The sequence below is a fragment of the Diprion similis genome, chromosome 11 (genome assembly GCF_021155765.1).
Source record: "Diprion similis isolate iyDipSimi1 chromosome 11, iyDipSimi1.1, whole genome shotgun sequence".
In the NCBI taxonomy this organism is placed as follows: domain Eukaryota; kingdom Metazoa; phylum Arthropoda; class Insecta; order Hymenoptera; family Diprionidae; genus Diprion; species Diprion similis.
Genome location: NC_060115.1, coordinates 955,723 through 975,545, shown reverse-complemented (window position 1 = coordinate 975,545; position 19,823 = coordinate 955,723). Strand labels below are relative to the sequence as shown.

At 43.2% G+C, this 19,823-nt stretch overlaps 1 protein-coding gene across 1 annotated transcript; it reads right to left on the bottom strand.

Moving 5' to 3' along the window:
• Positions 1-14,135: 14,135 nt before the first annotated feature.
• Positions 14,136-16,245, bottom strand: LOC124412532 (trypsin-like). The gene is made up of 7 exons (XM_046892485.1): positions 16,162-16,245; positions 15,940-16,046; positions 15,747-15,856; positions 15,234-15,372; positions 15,037-15,150; positions 14,761-14,941; positions 14,136-14,683 (listed from the first exon to the last, which is right to left on the bottom strand). The coding sequence occupies exons 1-7, from the start codon at positions 16,223-16,225 to the stop codon at positions 14,517-14,519; spliced, it is 882 nt and encodes a 293-aa protein (XP_046748441.1). The 5' UTR covers positions 16,226-16,245; the 3' UTR covers positions 14,136-14,516.
• Positions 16,246-19,823: the final 3,578 nt, after the last annotated feature.

The window sequence follows — 19,823 nt, the reverse complement described above, 5'->3', positions numbered from 1 at the left end:
CGACGCCCAGGAACTCAGAAAACACATGAAAAATAGCCTAGGACCTGCAGCAGAGAAATGACGATGAAAATCTGCAGTTTTTCGGCTGTAACTTTGCAGGTGTTGCTCGCAGCGTATCGGGACTGCGATTAATCGATTCCTCTCGCAAAATCACGTCGGAATAGTACCCTAAAGAATCAATTGCAGCACTTTTCAAAGTCGTCGAAATTTTCGCCAAAAATGCAAAGGGGTTAGCCTTGGATTTTTTTTCGCCGAAAAATCTTTTGTCTCGAAATCGATCCGTATGACGCTTTTTAGACTAATTCGACGCCCAGGAACTCAGAAAACACATGAAAAATAGCCTAGGACCAGCAGCAGAGAAATGACGATGAAAATCTGCAGTTTTTCGGCTGTAACTTTGCAGGTGTTGCTCGCAGCGTATCGGGACTGCGATTTATCGATTCCTCTCGCAAAATCACGTCGGAATAGTACCCCAAGAAATTAATTGCAGCACTTTTCAAAGTCGTCGAAATTTTCGCCAAAAATGCAAAGGGGTTAGCCTTGGATTTTTTTTGGCCGAAAAATCTTTTGTCTGGGAATCGATCCGTATGACGCTTTTAAGACTAATTCGACGCCCAGGAACTCAGAAAACACATGAAAAATAGCCTAGGACCAGCAGCAGAGAAATGACGATGAAAATCTGCAGTTTTTCGGCTGTAACTTTGCAGGTGTTGCTCGCAGCGTATCGGGACTGCGATTAATCGATTCCTCTCGCAAAATCACGTCGGAATAGTACCCTAAAGAATTAATTGCAGCACTTTTCAAAGTCGTCGAAATTTTCGCCAAAAATGCAAAGGGGTTAGCCTTGGATTTTTTTTCGCCGAAAAATCTTTTGTCGAGAAATCGATCCGTATGACGCTTTTTAGACTAATTCGACGCCCAGGAACTCAGAAAACACATGAAAAATAGCCTAGGACCAGCAGCAGAGAAATGACGATGAAAATCTGCAGTTTTTCGGCTGTAACTTTGCAGGTGTTGCTCGCAGCGTATCGGGACTGCGATTAATCGATTCCTCTCGCAAAATCACGTCGGAATAGTACCCTAAAGAATTAATTGCAGCACTTTTCAAAGTCGTCGAAATTTTCGCCAAAAATGCAAAGGGGTTAGCCTTGGATTTTTTTTGGCCGAAAAATCTTTTGTCTGGGAATCGATCCGTATGACGCTTTTTAGACTAATTCGACGCCCAGGAACTCAGAAAACACATGAAAAATAGCCTAGGACCAGCAGCAGAGAAATGACGATGAAAATCTGCAGTTTTTCGGCTGTAACTTTGCAGGTGTTGCTCGCAGCGTATCGGGACTGCGATTAATCGATTCCTCTCGCAAAATCACGTCGGAATAGTACCCTAAAGAATTAATTGCAGCACTTTTCAAAGTCGTCGAAATTTTCGCCAAAAATGCAAAGGGGTTAGCCTTGGATTTTTTTTGGCCGAAAAATCTTTTGTCTGGGAATCGATCCGTATGACGCTTTTAAGACTAATTCGACGCCCAGGAACTCAGAAAACACATGAAAAATAGCCTAGGACCAGCAGCAGAGAAATGACGATGAAAATCTGCAGTTTTTCGGCTGTAACTTTGCAGGTGTTGCTCGCAGCGTATCGGGACTGCGATTAATCGATTCCTCTCGCAAAATCACGTCGGAATAGTACCCTAAAGAATTAATTGCAGCACTTTTCAAAGTCGTCGAAATTTTCGCCAAAAATGCAAAGGGGTTAGCCTTGGATTTTTTTTCGCCGAAAAATCTTTTGTCGAGAAATCGATCCGTATGACGCTTTTTAGACTAATTCGACGCCCAGGAACTCAGAAAACACATGAAAAATAGCCTAGGACCAGCAGCAGAGAAATGACGATGAAAATCTGCAGTTTTTCGGCTGTAACTTTGCAGGTGTTGCTCGCAGCGTATCGGGACTGCGATTAATCGATTCCTCTCGCAAAATCACGTCGGAATAGTACCCTAAAGAATTAATTGCAGCACTTTTCAAAGTCGTCGAAATTTTCGCCAAAAATGCAAAGGGGTTAGCCTTGGATTTTTTTTGGCCGAAAAATCTTTTGTCTGGGAATAGATCCGTATGACGCTTTTTAGACTAATTCGACGCCCAGGAACACAGAAAACACATGAAAAATAGCCTAGGACCAGCAGCAGAGAAATGACGATGAAAATCTGCAGTTTTTCGGCTGTAACTTTGCAGGTGTACCTCGCAGCGTATCGGGACTGCGATTAATCGATTCCTCTCGCAAAATCACGTCGGAATAGTACCACAAAGAATTAATTGCAGCACTTTTCAAAGTCGTCGAAATTTTCGCCAAAAATGCAAAGGGGTTAGCCTTGGATTTTTTTTGGCCGAAAAATCTTTTGTCTGGGAATCGATCCGTGTGACGCTTTTTAGACTAATTCGACGCCCAGGAACTCAGAAAACACATGAAAAATAGCCTAGGACCAGCAGCAGAGAAATGACGATGAAAATCTGCAGTTTTTCGGCTGTAACTTTGCAGGTGTTGCTCGCAGCGTATCGGGACTGCGATTAATCGATTCCTCTCGCAAAATCACGTCGGAATAGTACCCTACAGAATGAATTGCAGCACTTTTTAAAGTCGTCGAAATTTTCGCCAAAAATGCAAAGGGGTTAGCCTTGGATTTTTTTTGGCCGAAAAATCTTTTGTCTGGGAATCGATACGTATGACGCTTCTCAGACTCATTCGACGCCCAGGAACTCAGAAAACACATGAAAAATAGCCTAGGACCAGCAGCAGAGAAATGACGATGAAAATCTGCAGTTTTTCGGCTGTAACTTTGCAGGTGTTGCTCGCAGCGTATCGGGACTGCGATTAATCGATTCCTCTCGCAAAATCACGTCGGAATAGTACCCCAAAGAATTAATTGCAGCACTTTCCAAAGTCGTCGCAATTTTCGCCAAAAACGCAAAGGGGTGAGTTTTACTTTTTTGCTCATATTCAGAGCTGAAAATTTCTCGTTCCGGAATCGATTAGTATGACCATTTCTAGAGTAATTCGTTCCTCATGAACTCATAAAACACATGAAAAAGAGCGTCGGACCAACAGCAGGGAAATGACGACGAAAATCTTCGGTTTTTCGGCTGCAACTTCTGATGCGTTCCTCGCAGCCTATCAGGACTGCGCTCAATCGACTTCTTTCGCAAAATTACGTCGAAATAGTGCCTTATGGAATGGATTGCAGCATTTTTTAAAATCGTTGAAATCTTCGCCAAAAATCCAAAGGGGTTGGCCTTACTTTTTTGGTCATTCATGAAGCCGAAAATTTCTCGTCTTGGAACCGATTTTCATGATCTTCTCTAGCGTAATCGGACCTCTAGGGACTTAGAAAACACATCAAAAAGAGCGTAGGACCTGCAGTAGAGAAATCACGATGAAAATTGCGAGTTTTTCGCCCGAATTTTCCCAGTCATCGCTCGCAGCGTATTGGGACAGCGCCTCATCGATTTTTCTCGCATAATTACGACGATAAAGAGCTTTAAGCATCCTTCATATTAAAATATTGAACACAACTCGAAATGGTTCAGCCTTACTGCTCACCCAAATTTCGGTCAAATAATTTTTCGTTTCAGAATTCACTAGCTGATGCCTCTTCATTAATATCGAACCAACAGGAAACCAGAAGACACATCCAAATCATCAAATAAGGTATGACCAACACCTAAGGAATCCTGAAGTTCAGCTCAGAAAGATAGTCATCGGCGGCGTCTTTGATACTGTTCTTCTCGACGCATGTCTGCTATTGCTAACGTCAACTTGTAACGGTCCCTTCTAATCTTCGACATTCTGAACGTCAGCTGTTTACTATTAACAGCCAGTTAGCCACGATGTGCTAGTTACAGCGACTCCAGACTTTGCGTAATTGATTCATCTCGAACAAATCCATCGATATAGCGTTTTAACGTATCGATTACAGCATTGCTAGAAGTTTTCCGAAAATATATCTGATACCACCTGATGGGAATCCTCTTACTTCTTTTGTGATCTACGGAGCCAGCATCTTTTAGAGAACGAATTCATTCGGAAGACCTTCCCTGGACTGTTAAGTGTGCAGTTCGTTTAGAAAATTTATCTACAACACCACAGGTTCGTTAAATGAGGTAATACAAAGAAAGTACGGTAAATTTCTCCATTTTCCAGCGGCAACTTCCGATGCTTGGGTTACATTTAGTTTAGACCTTGCGCATTTTTTTCGTCAAATTAAGTTGATATGGCTTTTCTACCAATTGATTTCAACATCTTTGAAATCTACCAAAAATTACCCTCAATAGTACAAAAAAGGGAACTCGACTTCTCATCTCTTATCAATTGATCTGTCGGTTCACATATTGATTTACCAGACTATGAGGAATTCAGAAAGTACATGAAGAACATCCTAGGACATACATCTCAGGAAATTAGGAAATTACACTTATTACGCTCTTTCTTCCGATCTGTCGTTTCGCAGTGAAATTAGGCTGCCTGCGCTTACATTCTCGTGAAAAACGACGTCAAGACGCTTTAAGAATCAAGTTATTCCCGCGTTGCTCAACTACGGGTGAAATTTCACTGAAACAACTCTAGCCTCTGCAGTTTTGCGTTTTTTGTAGCATTCAATTACTCGTCTTGTACCCGATTTTCAGAATGCTGTTCTGGAATTTGGAATGTATTGGGAATATTCGAGTCATACTTTTAATTTTTCGAACTCAACCATTCTCTTATCGGACCTTCAATCTTTATTCTTCACCATTTTTTTTTTCATCTTACATTTATTCTAAGTTACTTATGTATGTAATTACAAAATCAGTAAAGCCCTTTCCAAAGCTGTGCATTTACGTGTCCAATCTTCATCCTTTTACCCTCAAAAGTTGGTGTTGTTTAGGGTAGATGACACATCTGCAATCAAAAATGACATTTTAGTTACAATTATCAAATTTCCACAGCTGACAGATTCAAGCCTTTTTCAAAATTGAATAATACTCCATGTGACTTGAAACTTTCAGTATATTAATCACTTATCCCACATTACAGATAAAAAAATTTTCACCTTAGGTAACGAAATTTGTTGTGAAATTCTAGCAGACTCTCTGGTGGTTATTACCGGCCGGAAAGTAACGTGAATTTTGTTCAACGATTCAAAAGACAGATAAATTTCGCGATACAGAAGAATCCGCTGAATTTTTCTAAATCGTCATTCACTCAATGATTCACAAGACTAATGTACTATGAACTCCGTGTGATGTTACCACGTCTTCGATACATTTTCTCACATCGCATCGCTTGGAATAGAAGGACCCGTAAGAGGTTTTTCCAGGAAGATATTTCATCGAGCATTATAGTCGCACCCACAAAGAAATTCATGAAAGTATTCGATGTATGGAAAAATCCTCGCGTAATAGGTTCATAACGATGGGTAAGGAGCTTGAGGCTCAGACATACACACACACACGTAGGTTAACTAAACGTATAAAACTTGCAACGATGTAGATATGAAGAAGAAGATGAAGAAACTCGGGAGACGAGCGATTCTTGTTATACATAAAAACATGTTGTATGTACTCGTGGTGATAAGAATATTTGAAAAGTTGCGTGTATGGCGTTCATCTTCTCTCCAAGTTTCGCTTCAACCACATAATTGAAAAATTTCATTTACTCGGCAACAAAAACTCAACTTTTTTTCCTTTCTATCTTTTTCATGATGAAAGTTATGGTAGGTTGGTTGGCGGATTTTGGGTGAATAAAATTATCATGCCATGGTGTTGAGAATATTTATATACTTAATATGCTCACGGTTGAACGATCCGTATATATATGTATGCAGGTATTTACTTTGCTTTCAATTTAGCCCTGCTGGAGTCCGATGGGGATACGTTTTTTTTTTTTTTTTTTTTTTTTTTTTTTTGTATTACCATTGTTTATTTTATTTATTTTCATTTTTCAAACAAATACTTCTCATCTCACTTTGAATCGAATAATCCTGGTTTTGCACGCGGTCGAGATTCATTTGAACTGTTGGTCGGCCTTTTTTCACTGAAATACATTCGGTTGTGATTGAGTAAAAGTGTAAATATAATTTATTACGTTTGTAGCGTTGGGGAGTGCCGTGTACAGATGATTATTTGAATTTTTACACAGTGCACGCCTCCTTCGTGGTTGGCAAGATCGTTAAAGTCAATAACTGAAAATAAAACGCGACGTGATGTTGTGGTCTACGTTTTATCCTCTCACAATTGTAAAGGGTAAATATTTCATATGGAGTAAAAAAATATGACACTCACATCTTTCAGTCGTCTGCGGTTTACTAACGATATGTCTCAAGCATCTTACGAAAAGCTTCGACATCGTCCATTTGTTTTTTTGGTCCTTCGTCTTCACTTATTCCTCGCTCTGATCCTGTAGAAGATTTTTTATCTAAGTTTAATACATTGAATAATGTCATCGTTCTGATTTTACACGCAATGAAAGAAAAGTGGGAACGGAGGGTGATATTCGGGAATTGAAGAAATCATCTGGACAAAACGCAATAGATCAATAAAGGAGCAGAGCCGAGTGCCGCCTGTGCTCGGCAGTTTTTGCGACTCGTCTGATCTTCTTTTGCTCTCAAATTGATGACTTCGGGAATTTAATTTCCGTGGGAAGAAAGAGCCGGGAACTTTGCGACTGTCGCCGATGAAGGTGAGTTGCTGCAGAAAGGTCACCCGCACCGATCGAGAAGAAATTAAAGTTTGTTTGTCGCTCTTTTGAACCATCACCGAATCGGAGAGTCGTCTTTTGTCGCCCACGTCAGTAAAAGAATTGCGAGATTTTCTAAAGCTCCTCAACCTTCTCCACCATTTTGCCTGTAACTCACGATTCTTGCCTGGCGACCGGTGCCGGCTGCCTAAAGTCTCTAAGGCAGGTGAAGACTTCGATGAACGTAGTCGACGTGTAGAAATAGTGATCGGTGTTCTTGTAGGTTCCGATGTCACGGCCCAGATGATCTGCCGAAAGAGAAAAACGCTGCAGCTGATTATTTTCACGGTTTCTCACGCCTGTGATCCTTTTTTGATAATCACCCTTGCCCTCATTGCAGCACGGGGATGGCGGGTCGTCGCAGTCACGAGGCACCTTTAATACCTCTGAATATCAATCGGTGAAGTGTTCTTTTGAGCCACAAAATAAAAGGCTTTGTTCTTACTGCATTCGTCGTACTATTCAAAACCTCGTCGAGATTTTTTCAGTCTGAGAGGCAGACTGGCTTTAACGATAAGCGATCTACTTTTACTTGGAGTAATGAAAACCGGCATTATTGCTGATACTTGAACGAGCTTAATTTTTCATTCGCGATTTAATCGCTTATTGCAGCATTATTTTCCGGCTCGGACTCGGAATCAGAGCTTTTAGTTTTCCTCGCCATGTCTAGTTACCGTTTCTTTCTGACACTGATTTTCAGCCGCATCATCATCGCTCCTTCCGTCACAGCCGTTGCTTTTCGAGGAGAACCGTCCGAGTGACGGAGTGGATACAAGCCTTGCTTTCGGAGCGGAAATTTGTGCAACTTTCTGAAAAAAGAACAAACGGAGAAGAGGGTGAAAAAGGTGGGAACATCCTATGGATTAGAATTCGCTTAAAAAGTTCTTGGAACCGTTTTGAATAGTTACCCTCAGGCTGAACATCACCGCGAGGAGTGTAGTAGTTACTTGATTTCAATTTGTCAAGCAAATTCCATTACATTACATTCAACGAAAAGTTCCAGGCTAACCGTTGACAGTTCATTTAAAACGGTTAAAAGTCACGGTCGAGCTTTTACACCGTCTAGTCGCAGTTGGCAGCGCATGCGACTTGTCAGATGAATAATTGCAGCTAGAAGTTTCTCGAGAAAACGATCGTAAAATTGTTAGAATTTCGAACACCTTGAACGAACGTGTTGCAAGCAAAATTTCTGGCTGTGAATACCAGACTGTCGTCAGGTGATCAATAAATTGTAAGGAAGGAAAAGGTCCGGGACTACCCGAACCACTGTACTTCTCTACACCCCGATTAGTCAGAGTGAACCAGCGTCGGCTTTTCCTACGCGTAGAAAGCAGCCAGAGACAAGGAATCCCACGAGCTAAGGGTTGCCGATCCTTATCCTTCCGTCGATCTGAAATTTCAAGATTCAAATATTTACAGAGCCGACACGCCTAGCGTTTCTGGACCTGAATCCACGACTTGGGGATTACACGGGATGCGGGTAATCAAAAGTTCACTCGTTCAGAGAGGGGGGGAAGAGGATCGGAAGCGCGCCGATGGCAGAGGTGAAGGAGGGAGAATAGAATGCGATAGAGCAAAAGTGGAGGCACGGGGCTAAGGAAGAACGGCGAGAAGTGGGTTGAATCGTCTTGTAATTGATAGGAGTGTTTGTTCCCGTTTGTAAATACCATTCCATTAGTGTGAGCATGAACTGTGAACTCCGGGCGAAGTTTTGAGCTCACCCGACTGTCGAGGCTGGCGGAAATCGCTGCCACCCTATCAGCGCACCCCGAATTCTCTGCGGCAGCTTGGGTAGTCGCACACAAACATACATATATCCATCACCTGGCAGGAGGAGCCGCCAAATCCGGGAATAATGCTCCCTGCAATTTCTATAAAGTGCTCTGATTTCGCGCGCTGCGCCTTCCCGATCGGACGTATTATAATTCCTTCTCTCCATTGTTAATCAACTGGCCATATTCCAAAATCAATTCCGGTCTCGGCGGCACCGCCTTTCTCTGCAGTTTTCTAGCCTTGTTTCCGAGAGGAGAGAAATAACAAGTTACTCGACTCCACGGCTTCCCGTCGATTCCGTCAAATCATGCCAAGCAGCCTACGTCAGGGCTGAACAAGCTATTTTCTCAGGGTTAATCGTCGGTTTCCTCCAACTTCGGGATTAACTTACAACCGACTCTAAATACCCCGTCCGCTGACTCCTCAACAATTAGTATACCTACCCGGTACCGAATCCCATGAGAAACCGTATTCCTCCTGCGCTCCGTGACGAGATTGAACAACTCATTTTCCTCACACACCAGATACTGTGCTCCCAGTTTGCACAACTTCCATCCATTCCCAGAAGAGTCTCTGCTGGTCTGCCACACATGATTTGGACCGGGCTGGTTAAAGGCGCTGCAGCACACGGAGCACGGTTGCATTTTCGGACTGACCGGAAATTATTTCATGAACAATGTTTCAGGCTGATCCTGACGCAAGAATCTAGAGCCAATTTCCTTTTCAGGGGTGAACGGGGCTGTGCAGGTGTACTTAAGATTAGCATTCAGCCAGCCTCTAAGCCATTTGCACCACTCAGACTGCGGCATATGTGGGCAGAGGGTGTGAGGCTTTTGCGAAAACGCATATCGCAAAAAGGGGATCGTTCGAACGTAGAAATGCACTGGATTTTGCTGAAAGCAGGCGGTGTGTTAAGCGGCGCGCCTGTTTGTGCATAACTAATTAGAGCAGTTTGTTCGGTGGTTTGGTTGTACAGTGGCAGAACTACAGCGACGGTGGGTCGTCTGGTTGGCACAATGTAAATCTTGGCTGGGGTACGAGACCGTTGTTGTCGTCCCGACTACGAGCTCTTTCGCGAGAAGGTGCACAAACGGTTTCGGCAACGAAGACGACGCGAGAGAGCGAGAGAGAGAGGGGTATAGGGAAGAGGGGGAGAGGGGGGGGGGGGGGCGTAACGAAGGGTGCAATATTTGCCATGGTAATGAGTAATTAAAATGCAAATTGCTAGTAGCGGGTAAATATATTTGTACAAGTCTGGTTAAATACACGAAGCGTGATTACGGATCACGACTAACCCCCCGGATCTGATAATAACCCTCCCCGAACGGTCGTAATTGTCGAATGCAGCAGGAGCTCACGACGACGCCTTCGCGGCTTCTTTAACCACCGATTCTGGGCGAAGAATATTCGGGGGGCGTGATTGCGCAGGGTATGAAGGAAGTGCATTGCGCAGGATCAGCTTCTCGCCTGTTTCTCCCGGTGTGGGCTGATTCCAGAAGTACTCGTAAAACCGGTGAACTCGCGTCATTATGCACTGGCACGAAGGCGCAAAGCGGATCATTACGCGGCTTATATCTTGAGCAGATGTACTTCGCGGACCTGCTCCAGAGCTAGGGTAGCGAAATCGCACGGCGATAAAGGAAGAACCGATTTGCATAACGCTTCTATGTGCACATCCGGCGTACGTGGCGCTATCTGATCATTTAGCGACAAGATTGTACGGCCCGACGGTTGTTTCGGGGTGAAAAAGCGACTCGGAAGTCTGCGGAACCGGCGCACCCGCTACAAGCGGAAGGCAACCGACTGCAGGGACCGGAGGCTGCGAGGCGGTCAGATCCCGCCGGAAATAGACCGGGTTTATAGTTCGCGCTCGGCAACTCCCCTAATACCCAACTACATTGATAATTCACGGCTCTCACCACCGCATTCATGCCTCGGGACGCCGCAGGCGCAGCTTATCTCCGATTCTTCCATATCGATATCCTCCCCGAAGTCGACCTCGCGCTGTGTACTTCACTTTGCTTCATTGTATGAAAATTTTCGAGCACTTAGAAACCGCATTTAAGAAATCGGGCTGTTGGGTATTACCTAGTACCGTTCGAAAAGGTCACGGCTCATAATTTCCGGGTGAAAAATAATCCAGCATTTGCCATTGACCGACAATTTTTTTCCTATTTCTACTCGTCGATCGAGCTCGGCTTAATCACTTTGGACTCTTCGAGCCATCGGTGATGGCAAATGCCCACGCGATTCGAAGCCAAACACCGCGTCGGGTTCTGCGCGTCATTTTTGCGAATGGCGGTGTTGACACGCGTCCAAAATTTCCCTGGAGTGTGTTTCAGCTGTTTGCTCCACGGTTGTTAGCTGCAACTCACCCTCAGCCACGCATGTTTTCACCGAAACAGCGGCGAGCTTCACCGTACAGTATATTTCGATCGGAACAGCTTTCATTTTTTGCAAACAGTTTCGCGGTTGTTGTTTTTGTTATTGACGAAAATACAATGTCAATGCGCCAAGTTCTTTTTTTGTCAACCTTTGTTCTCCCTCCTGTATGTACTATAAGGAATGTTGGGGTGTGGAACAAGCTTTCGTTCTACGACTGGGTCGTTTGAATTATTTCAAGGCGAGTATTTTGAGTTACGGTGGGAAATTGGCGGCTTCCGTTCGACTCGAAGATTTACCTAGTCCAGGTGGACGCCTGCCTACACGCGTCGCAAGAATCTATACCTATAGAGCATCTCAACATTGAAATCGACTAAATTGCAAACGGAATTAATTGAACGTTGATTGGATTTCGGCGTTGATTGAGTTTCGCATTTTAAATTACATCCCACAGCGCTGCGAGCTTCGGCGAATCAATGTTGAGGCAGGCATTGCCGGGTATTTTTATGTTCCGCAATTCTGTCTGGAATTTCCTTTCACTTTATCGTAAAACGGGCCTTAAGTCAAAATCGATCCACATTTCGCAAAATTTCTGATATAAGGTTACAATAAAGTTTACGCTGTCAACGTGCAAACTTCAAGTTTCATCTCAACAATCAGCGTGTAAGTTGATATTTAGAAAATAGAAACCATGGAGAATGTCGCAAATTGAAAGCTACGAGTATAATTCAAAACATTATCAAACTCTAACAGTTACCACTGCTCAAACATCTCTGTATTCAACATGAACCGCAATGGGCACTTCAAATCCACACAAGGGTATACAATTATTTCAAGCATAAGGATATTCGTTACAATGCCTGATATAACGATCCTCTTTAAATCGAGACACCCTCTGAAAATACAGTCATGGATCGAGAATTATGGAATATTCACCCCTTTCATTATCTTCGTCCAGAAACCAAGAGCTCAGCCACATTGGACGCGACAGTTCCACTTTTGGACACGTATTTCAGTTGTAAGTTCACGTAGTCAAACCTATAATTGTGAATTACATGAATGTGAAACACGATAAGCAGCGGAACTTGTACCAGACAGTTACTTACACGAGCCACGAGTAACATTGCATTATTCAAGAATACAAGTATAGTCACCCTTGTATCTTTATTTATGCATGAGCAAGATCAGTGAATCGAATATTTTCTCTCGTAGGTTACGTATTTTCAATGGCTTACTTACTCTTTCTATTTTTTCAAGAGGGTTGGACAAGCCAACTCACATTTCACTTATACTTAAAGCCACGGTATTCTCTCCCTCTGGCTTATGATTTATGTAACGGTCTAGAGCCGAGCATACATATTGCATTAATATATTGGCATTGATTTACAAAAGGAATACCGGCGATAACACTGACAGGGATGAAGAGCGAGGAAGTGCGCGTGGCAGCCTCAGCTCCTATAATCTGAAGAAATTTTTGCAGCCCAGTAAATGGCGCGATTTCAATCAGAGCCACGCTGAGCTGCGGGGCAATTTACAAAATGATAAAAGAAAGTTGGTGAAATTTATTTTCTCTCCCATTTTCGTCTTCTTCTTCTTCTTCTTCTTCTTCTCCTTCCTTTTCTACTGCCTAAGACGAGAAAAACCCTTTAGATTTATCATGCAGTGGGCATTATTATAGTCTGGTGAAAATTTCTTTGAACAAATTTTCAAGGGACGAAGTTTCACCGAATGAAAGACGAACGTCCGGATATTATCTTCGCTATCGTAGATCCACCGTAGTTAAAGCTCCCAAGAGATTATACGCTTATTTATGATTGTAATTATACTGCTTGTATCATACCGACTACAACGTCGAGATATAGTTCCGTCTAAAATATCACCGGGAGACTAGAACAGGCTAGGCGGACGATATTAATCTTTGAGAAGTGGGTGGAAAAATGGCTATGCGAAGATGAGGAAAAAAACGCATCAACAGACACGCGTTTCTCGAAATTGGCGTCAAATTTTCATGAAAGCCTGTCGCAGGTAATCCTAACTAATGTCCTCATCTATTATGCGTTAAACTCTCAAGAAAAGCACTGCCGGTGACGGATGTCGGTAGTAATATACATATAGGTATACGTATACATAAAGTAGCAAATTGAGAATTTGTCACGGCACTTCTTAAAATGAACCACGCTCTCCGAACGCTTCAAGGCATTACTCAATTATGGCGCCAAGGAAACTTGAAGAATGGCTCGGCCCCGTAAGAAAGAACAATTCATATCCGTAGCTAGTTCAGTTCCCCTCTTTCTCTCCTCCTGCTTCTTTCTTTCCACCATACTGAAAACTCCGCGAGTCCAAAGCTCACGCCCCTGCACCGACGGAACTGAATTTTCAAACCATTTTACACCGATGGTGTGCTCTCGGCATGGAATTGTACTCAGGCTGCTTTGCACGTACCGACGTAGCCCGAGGTATGATAGTGAACATCGCGCGGAACACGGTTAAGTCAACTAATAACTGCACCCGCGTTGCAACGTCGCAGATATTGCCTCGACTTTGCCAAATAGTAGCAATAAACGTTCCGGCTTCATACTTACTTCCGACACACCATTTTCCCACTCGCATCCTTCTCCCTTCCCTCGAACCGTAGTTTCCTCGCCTATTTTCAGAGCTTCGGATCACATGGTCTTAAAAAATTCATTGACAATGCCTTTGATTGTAGCTGATTACACCGATCCTAGATTATGTTTGCCGTTGCTCCACGGAACTCGGCGATAATCGATTCGAATTAGCGTGATTTCAATCAATCAAATATGCGCCGTTCAATCATCTCGAATGGGTTGCTGATTTTTAACGAGTTTTACGTGATGAATGCGTGCGTGGTCATATCACACACGAACCCTGACGGACTTGATGCAGATATTTATTGTTCACTTACACATATTAAGATAACAAAATTAGGGTATAAAACAACACCGAATCACTGGATATAAAAATGTTCTATGTCTATAATCGTCAAACGTCCGAATTGCCGGTTCGAATCGACGGGTTCACTCGAAGCAAACGTCGACACCTTGACAAGGGATTCCGCGCCAAGACTTCACATGGATAAAAAGAAAGAAAAGAAAAAAGAAAAAGGGTAGATAGTTGCAGCAGACGTGGGCGGAGGAAACGAGGGAGAATGAGACAGAAAGGATAAGGGAAAGCCGAGGAAGACAGAAATAAGTCGGAGTATCAGTGTCAGAAGTTATTAGATCGCGTGTACACTTAACAGGATCATTTCGAGACTCGGTCGTCTCGAATCAGTTCACCGAAAGGGATTCTGACGAGTTGCGGATTAAGACGCCGCCGCCGGGTTTCCTATTCCTAGTCCCATCGCCCCCGGTGAATCAGTCCTCCTCGCTCGCGAGGATCAGGGACTGGATTATACTGCAGGAGTCCTTAACCCGCAGCAGCGAGAACCTGTCCGACGAATTAGCAGCTCAGCCGTCGGGAATTAGTGACTATAGCCAGTGGCTGAACAGACCGCGAAGACTGGCTGCTGACTGGATAGTCCTGCAGAACTCCTTCGCGATGGATTACAAGCCGCGTTCTCACCCTGAAACCGACCGAGGACTACGCCTCGGAGCGCAGAAGAACCACCAGGGCTGCGACCAGGCCGAGGAAAGGAGCCGGTGTCGAGGCTGAAGAGACTTCCGTGATCCAGTCGACCATCACCGAGACGTTTGCATAGACCCCCGGGTAGCCGTAGGCCGAACAGGCGTAATCCCAGGACGCGAGTCCTGCGGGAGTAAAGCGACCTCGTCATATAACGGCTCGCGCCGACTGATCGTGATGGGTGTGGGGGTGGAATACTCGCCTATCAGGACCCCGTCCACCACCGCCGCCGCTCCTGTATCCCCGATGCACATTCCGACGTACTCTTCGTACGAGCAAAACATACGATCGGTTATGCGATCGAAGTACACGGTCTGGCACAGCTCGGTTGTGATCGTTGGAAGACTTATGTACTGCAGCTGGGTCGTCATGTCGCCCAGAAACTGTTGGCCAAAGTTGTTTTTGGTTAGCTTGTGATACGGGCTGGTCAGGCTTACCTGGTAATTATAACGAATGACGTTTGGAACGGCTCACTTACGACGGATGCACCCCAACTGGCCATCGAGAAAATTGTTCCTTCTGGATAATTTTGGTTCAGACTCGGTAGCTTGATCGGCTGAACTGAGCTGGACAACGTCAGACTGGTGTTTAACTGAGGATGAATAAGATACGGTTAAATTGAAAGCAGACTTTTCGAAGCCACAGAGAATTGAGGTAAAAATTGTGGTAGTTCACCCTCAGCAAAGCTAGGTCGTAGTCCTGTGTAGTTTCGTTGAACTCAGGATGGAAGACGGCGTATTCGATTTCGTGAACTGTTCCTCCCTCGTGGAAATAGTCGCTGCCGACTCTGATGGTCACGTTCTCGGCCTCTATTCTGCAAAAACGGAACAGTCGCTAGTGATTCAGGCCCCAAGTTTTACTGTCTCACTCTGTGAGTTTATTCCAACCGTATTTTCGATCCAATGCGGAACACAGCTATGGGTTTCACTGATTAATTTGTGGTATATGGATACGAACATTCGTTTACAGACTTGTAATTAATGGAATAGAATTTAATGAGTTTCATCCGCGATGTAACTGAGATGGATAGCGCGCAGGTTGAATTTATCGATTGTTTGCGTCCGTAAACGTAAAAAGGGGACACATTTATTTTGTTGAAATGAAACGGGTTTCCTTTTTTTCTTTCACTTTTGTAACGGGCGAGTGAATAAAATTAACGCGTGAATTGAACGATTGCTTGTTTCTTACAAAAGAGCGCATGCTCCGGTGGCCAGAATCCAGTCTTCATTGATGATGGTACCGGTGCAAAAATGGATCGCGTCGTACGTGTATTCCTCCCATTCATGCTGCAGGGAAACCTGAAGGGAATAAAAATCAAATTGAAGACCAATGAAGTAATTAATTCGAAGTTTACAGGGTACTTGAAATCTCGGAAACGCACCGCCCACGGATAATTTGCTATTGTTGTTGTCTGGCCACCAACGATTCGCGATTTCGGCGCGTCACTGGTTTTCAAAGGTGATGGTTCGATCAACCCTTCCGGAAAAGCTGGAAGTGGAAATACCGATGTTTAAGAATATGTCGCGATTCATATGATTAGTCTAAGCATTATTGTAATTCGACTCATGTATCGTCGCTAATAAAGATTTTTATTCAGAATCACTTTTTATACTTCCAAATCCGTGACACAGTGCCAGAAGGCTAACTAGCGTGAAGTAGCGCAGCATGTTGACTACTGTCAAAATTTTTTCCCCGCTCAAGGATCACATATTTATGTAAATACGTAGACGTATAAATTCCTCACCTTTATCTACTCGTCACGATGATGGTGAGAAGATTATGTCTGGGCTGTATATTACAGAAGACGAGGAAAATTAAGCAACGGACACGCGTGATAGCCCTGTTGTAAAATTATTAAAGAAATATCTAATCTTGATCCTCTCGCATGTGGGTTATACTTATGTACTCGGGAATCTGTTTTTCGAGGCATATTTTTTTTCACAATTCGTTTTATATTTACGAAGTAGAGGGTTTTTGTTGCTGTTGTTTCATTTCAGAGTGGGTGCACCGTTGCTTTGAGTCTGCACCCGCTTCGTTGTGATTTTTTTTTATCTCCTTTCACGTAATTGAAGGCATGAAAGCATAAAACTCGCGAGTTCTCAGTTCAACAGTGAATGCGCCACTTCATCCGAAACCTAGAGAAGAGAGCATTTTGTCTTTACGAAGAATAAAGTGTGCGAAGAGCGAGGATACAGCGGAAATGGGTCAACAAGAAGCTCTTGGTCCACTGCGTGCAGGATTCATAAGCTCATGAACGATTCGGCGTATCAACTTATTTCACATTTCACTAGAAAATTTGAGATTTAGAAAAAATTGAGTGACAGGATGATTGTGCATTGAGAAATGGTGCATTCGTCAATAAGGTGCAAGCTATCTCCGAATGCCGGTAATCAAGGATCAATCATGGATCTAACCGTTTACTAATAGAAAAACAAACATTAGTGCACGTTTATGGATCTGCCTTATTTATTGCTTCAGATCTTGACTCGTTGACGGTCACGTTCAGCAAGACGATCGTGCACCATAAATAATGCCTCCAGACGTATAATCCAGCCGTAAATATCGATCAATACTTCAATAAAGATGATCAATCTGCACTTAAGACCGTAATGCGTCTGTCTTCGTCGATTCAGCATTCCCTTCATCGCTGTCGACGAATTAGGCATAGACACCGTCTGGCTCTCTGCGAATACCTATGTCCTTAATCAGACGGTCCCAACAGCGTCGAAGCGATCAGATGCAGACTAAGATATGCGCAAAACTTGTCAGAGCAAAGAAACAGCGAACAACAATTACGCTCATCGCATTTCTTCGCGGTATATAAACGATAACGCAAAAGTTAATATCAACAGTCGTAAAGCGTTGCGACAAGCACTACGGTTATTAATATTGTTAAGTATCTGCAATTGGGAACTTCCAAGGCTCTTCATTCCAAATCTGTTATTATCTTCTTGTTTATCCGCCGCTTCATTAAGTCGAGACTGAATCAGGATTTTGACGTGGGATTCTTTATGGGATTTATGGGGAGTGATTCTTACTGTGAAAAGAGTAGCAGAGCAGTTCATTTTTTTAGAGTTTATTTTACGAGCTAACGGACTTTGTTTTTCCTGATATTATACGTATAATGTATTTCGCCAAAAATGTCCTATGAAATTATTCAGTTTTAGTTCTTTTTATTTCATAACGTTATATCTAACAAATGCTGTATCCGTCCGTTTGTAATTAACCTGAAAACTCGTTTAAGCCTTTATTAATGACTAACTTTAATTCTTCTATGATTATAGCGTTACATTAATTCATCCCACCGAAAGTCACGCCGTCCAAAGCGTGTCTATCCTCACGGATTACTGTTCAATATCGAGGAGCAATCGATGAGCCACCCATAAAATGCGATTGCCTACTACCTTAACCAAATATATAAATAAACAAACATGATTGCTTCTTGAAAAACACGATATCCCACACCGAGAGAGAGAGGAATAGAGACGTTCTGATTATGAACAGACGCATACATGTATATTTTTGGTCAATATTTGCCGGGATTAAATCCTCCGGCGAGTTTCCTATCAGCCATACTCATAAATTCAGTAGGCCTGCGTTGCCGGGAGATTGGATAATTCGAACATCGTTTTCATATTTCAGCCAACAGAGAATTGACGATTATCACTGATTGGAAGTTTCAAATTTTTCTCATGTAACCTGTGTATGGGTACAAAAATTCGTTTACAAGCCTGTAATTATCAGGGTGGAATTGGGTTGGTCAACACTCCAATGTAATTGTCGTTAATTGCACACACGCTGAGTATTCCCTGATTCAATGCTCGGCTCATTGGCAGGCTGATTGTTCGCGTTTATCAATCCAGATTCGGAGTTTTTTATTTTCAATCCAGTTTTTATTGGGTGTTACTGGCGAAATTGACGAAATCGTGACGAAGTGTAATGGCGTCGAAGCAACGTGAGAATGAGCTCGAATACGCCATCTGTTGAAATATCTATTTCATTTCGTTCTTTGATTTTTTTCTCAGCAAAAATAGCTGCTATGCGTTTGCACCCACTTTTTTACGAGTTAATTATGCGAAGAATTCAGAAGCACCGAATGCTTCTGCGCATCCGACCGTTCAATTTGCGAAGTTTGCATAGTGAGCCACTGTTTGTTTCTGTGAGACCGCAATTTCCCATGCATAGAAGAGAAGGACGCAAAGGAGGAAAATGGGAACGGAGCATGCACCTTTTAACACGAAATATTGTACAATAAATATGGAAATGGCGATTCGTTATACCCTACACTTTTTTTTCTCCCATTGGCCAATTTAGGTATGCATCGAATTGTGCCGAGTGCTGTAAAACATGCCAATAATAGAAGTGAATGAGAATTATTTCGGATGTGGGTAGTTGGCATGGCGACCTCGGTTAAAGTGTCATTAGCATATAAATCTGGTGGCCACTTCACCGAGAATATGTATATACCTATAAACATATATTTATCAACGACGAAGTGTAAACGCAGAAGATCCATGGCTCCCTCTGGCTATCGGCCACACAATTTGCTGTGGAAAAATTTCAAAGGGCGATAAGGGCGCGGATTATTGACACCATTCTTCGCTATGAATGCGGACTTGTGAGCTATTCGACGGTGAATGATCCGCTAATTTCATTCATCGGCTCCCTCATTCAGCCGAGGCTGAAATCGCGAGTTGCGAATAGTGTTTCAAAGGGTTGCGTGATAGACAAGCTGGTCTTCTGACCTTTCCGCGTGTTTCGAAATGCGGATAAGAAACGTTGACATCTATATTCTGGGGCAATATTTGACTGGGGTTTCGGTTCATATTATTTCTCACAAAAGTCAAGCTTCGTTGTTTATAATACGTTACGGAGGATCAACATCGGTTCAGCGATCGAAGCTGAAGAATTTTCTCGTGGAATCGCAAAACCGAATCCCCGCACGTACAGGTATATCCACCAAACTGAGAACGCCCGTTTTTATTTACACGCCCTCGAGATAAAATGTCGCAAAATATTGATACGGGCCTCTGAAAATATCTAGCGAAATAGGATATTGGATCTGTATTGCAATTAGGCGGATATCTGCTGGGCTTAAACATCTGCCGATCCTCTCGTTCCTGGAATATTTCGCACTGATTTTGTTCCAACGTTTCGTTTTTCTGTTCTCGATAGGAAATTAGGTAACGATGAAGATCCAACTCGCTGATTGAGCGCCTTGACTAACATCAGTATTCTCAGACATGCAGCTGTTGCCTTATCAAG